Source organism: Pundamilia nyererei, unplaced genomic scaffold (assembly GCF_000239375.1).
Source record: "Pundamilia nyererei isolate P.nyererei 1_Seehausen unplaced genomic scaffold, PunNye1.0 scaffold00021, whole genome shotgun sequence".
Taxonomy (NCBI): Eukaryota; Metazoa; Chordata; class Actinopteri; order Cichliformes; family Cichlidae; genus Pundamilia; species Pundamilia nyererei.
The window spans coordinates 53,554-56,741 of record NW_005187422.1 but is presented as its reverse complement, the minus strand read 5'-3'; the positions used below and the strand labels follow the sequence as shown (position 1 = coordinate 56,741).

At 38.4% G+C, this 3,188-nt stretch overlaps 1 protein-coding gene across 7 annotated transcripts in view; it reads left to right on the top strand.

The window, feature by feature from the left end:
- Positions 1–3,188, top strand: part of itpr1b (inositol 1,4,5-trisphosphate receptor, type 1b) — an 81,150-nt gene that overhangs the window by 33,411 nt on the left and 44,551 nt on the right. For 4 of the 7 annotated variants that reach the window (XM_013909226.1, XM_013909224.1, XM_013909225.1 and 1 more), the window contains one exon: positions 1,043–1,078. The exons of the other annotated variants lie outside the window; for them this stretch is intronic. In XM_013909226.1, the coding sequence (XP_013764680.1) occupies positions 1,043–1,078 (36 nt within the window). The remainder of the gene's footprint in view (positions 1–1,042; positions 1,079–3,188) is intronic. 7 annotated transcript variants of the gene reach the window in all.

The window sequence follows — 3,188 nt, the reverse complement described above, 5'->3', positions numbered from 1 at the left end:
GTGTGTGTGTGTGTGTGTGTGTGTGTGTGTGTGTGTGTGTGTGTGTGTGTGTGTGTGTGTGTGTGTGTGTGTGTGTGTGTGTGTGTGTGGTAAGCATGACTGACGGTAACAGAAAAAGTAAGAAGCTTGTAAGGGATCAGGTGCTAATTGTTGCATGGGAATGGTTCCTCAACAGATGGATAATTGGACATCAACATATGGTTATTTCAAATCGGGGCTCCTCTTTGCCTTTTTTAGAGATTAATAGAGATTAAAAAAAATAGTTAAATCTGATATTTAACAGGTAATGATGGCTAACGTCCCTTTGAGTTTGGTGTAAGAATCTATGAAGCTTCAAGAACATTTTAATCAGGCCAAGTAAGATTAACAGGAGAGTGTACTTTAATCACAACAGTCTCATTTTATTGGTTTGCATACTGAACCTGTTTGGTCCATTACAGACTGAGCTCATTCTGGAAAGAAATCTGCTTGCTTTCTTTGTGATGAAAGCCCTTCAGAAAGGGTTTTATTTATTTTTTTGTTAGTTAGTTTTTTTGGGGGGGGGGTTTGTGGTGTTTGAAAATGGTTAAACTTTTTTAATTAGATCTTCAATTTCAACTTCAAAATCTGCTGGATGGACTATTTCATGTTTTATTGTTTAACAAAACTCAACCATAACTGATAAAATAAAGACATTATTTTTGTGTTGATAAACAGGGAGGGAAAGAAAGCAACTGGTTGGGGGAAAAATACTAAATATTTCACCTTCTCAACCAAACTGTGTTTAAAAACAAAGACTTGCACTTTTATAGTCAGTTCTCTTAACATGAAAATATTTGATGCAATACAGTGATGATGTAAAAAAGGTGTCTTTACTGCAATTAACTTGTTCTGTTTTTGAGCCTTGACAGCCCTTTCTTCGCCCTTTTTTACTAACCTGACATGCTGCGTGTGTGTCTGTGTGTGGGTTTCAGAGGCTTTACATTTGCACACTTGTTACAGAGCTCTAACTCACTAATCTAGCTCTACTAACTCTCTGCCTCCTATACTTCTTCTCTTGCAGCTGATTGCCTTTGATGATGAAATGGATGTGGCTGAGGTTGATCACTTTACTTACTATTGCGATGTTCATTTGTCTCCCACTAACAGCATAGATGTGCTTGTGTTTCACGTAGGCTTTCTAGCGTTTCAATCCCCCATCTGTGTCAGCAGCTTAGTCCATTTCCCCGCCGTGTGCCTGTTAAGAGTTGCTCCTGAATTTCATGGAAATAAGTAGCATAATGCTAAAATGTCTGCCTCACAAACTCTATATGGCCAATAGTACTGGGCCACCAACACAGCTGCCGGGCCATGGAAACCCACGAAGCTCCCGGTGCGCACTTTTTGTGCTGATGTTAATGCCAGAGGTGCATTGATCTCTGAAGTTAGTGAGTCATGTATCTTTTATGCACGTCAGCACTTGGTGAAGTTACAGAGTGCAGCTACCAAGTACTGCAGCTCAGCAACTTCATGGCTGAGTTTTTGTGGTTCCTAAACACTTCTACTTTGCAGTGATACCATGTGCAGTTAATGCTGGAATATACAGTAGGGGAAAAAATTTCACTTGTTGCAACTGCTTTATGCAATGGTGGCTTCCTATTAAAGTACCACACGTGATTTCAGTAAGCTTGTAATATATATAAATATTTGTAAAGGCAGACTGCATTTTATTCAGCTGTGGTAATGGGACTGAGGTGTGGCCCAGTGCTTTTGTCAATATACTGTATGTGCTTTTGTGCCATGCTGTACTTTGTTCTATATTTTTTTTGAGTGAACTGTTTAGGTAAAGACGTGTTACATTTGTAGAATATATCCTACAGGATTTTACTGTTACTGTTATTTTTAAATGACATAAGTTAACATATTTTGGTTAGACCCTGGATTGGTCGTGTTAATTTTGGGGTCTCAAGACGAGACTGTGCTTATTGAATAGATCTTTTGTGCATGTGGTTTAAAGCTGGGTGTGAAGCATCCACCTGCTAGAATTTGAATCTTCTTCCTCGTTGCATTGTGCCCTTTTTAAAGCACTGTCTGCTGTCATTGCTACAAGTTTGTGGACTGTCAGAACTGCATATCCAGTAGAAATCTGCAGAGACATGGATGTAAAGCATAACTTGGTTCAAACTTTCTTGAAGTAGTTGAGAAATTCGAGAGACATTTTATAATCAATAGTTACTAATGTTTGGAAATAGCATGTATACAAAAGTTATCCATCCATCAAACAACGATTATATTTTTGTGCAGGTTAAATTTTTTGTTTAACTCTGTACTCGTATTTTTTTAAAGATAGCTAATACAGGCTCCTCGATAAATGTATTCATTCAGTGCGTCACTGACAGCACACAGGCGGCTTAGCAGTAACATTTGTAAGGCCATTTTGTTACACTGCATTACATCGTAGAGCTGTTTCTATTTGTGGCACGAGTCACTCTAAATGTCGCACAGCCCCCTGATGATGGATGGTGATAAGATGGCATATTTTTTCCTCTAAGCCCTTTGCCACAATTACAAGAGCAGGTGTGAGTGTATATTTAGCTGGGGATACTCCATCTATTAGCTTTGTAAAACAGGCCATCGGGCCGTGTGTGCTGGTCATGCCTTTTGGCCTTTTAAAATAGCTGATGAAACATGTTTCTGCTCTCTGAAGATTATGGGTGCCGCCACAACCACAACATATCTGAAATGTTACTTCAGACCAGTATTGCGAAAAGATTACTATTTTACACGAATGTAGATGTTTTGTGAGGAGTTTCGTTTTATTTGATGTCTACAGCTAAACTTACAAATCTTTTAAGCTCATTTTGTAGGAGTTATTCACACTTTGCTCTCTCTCCTACTGACCTGTTGCCAGATCTTTACTCATACTAGATGTCTGTTCACCAGCCTTCAGCTTTCTCAGGCTAGCTGCTATAGTTTAGCCATTTTAAGTATAGAACTGTGGGTTCTAGACTCAGTTTTAGGGCTATAGTATTGCTTTAATGACTGTATTGTTGCTTTAAATTGGTACAGTCTTTGTTAGAGTTTGTATTGTTGATTGTCATTTATGCTTAGAAATATTTACTTATATATGCTTAGAGTTTTGTAATTAGTTGTAGATTGGTAGAGGTTTTGATCCTTGATAGTCTGCAAACTTTGTGTGTATTAGACAGCACTTTGGGAGCATGAGAGGT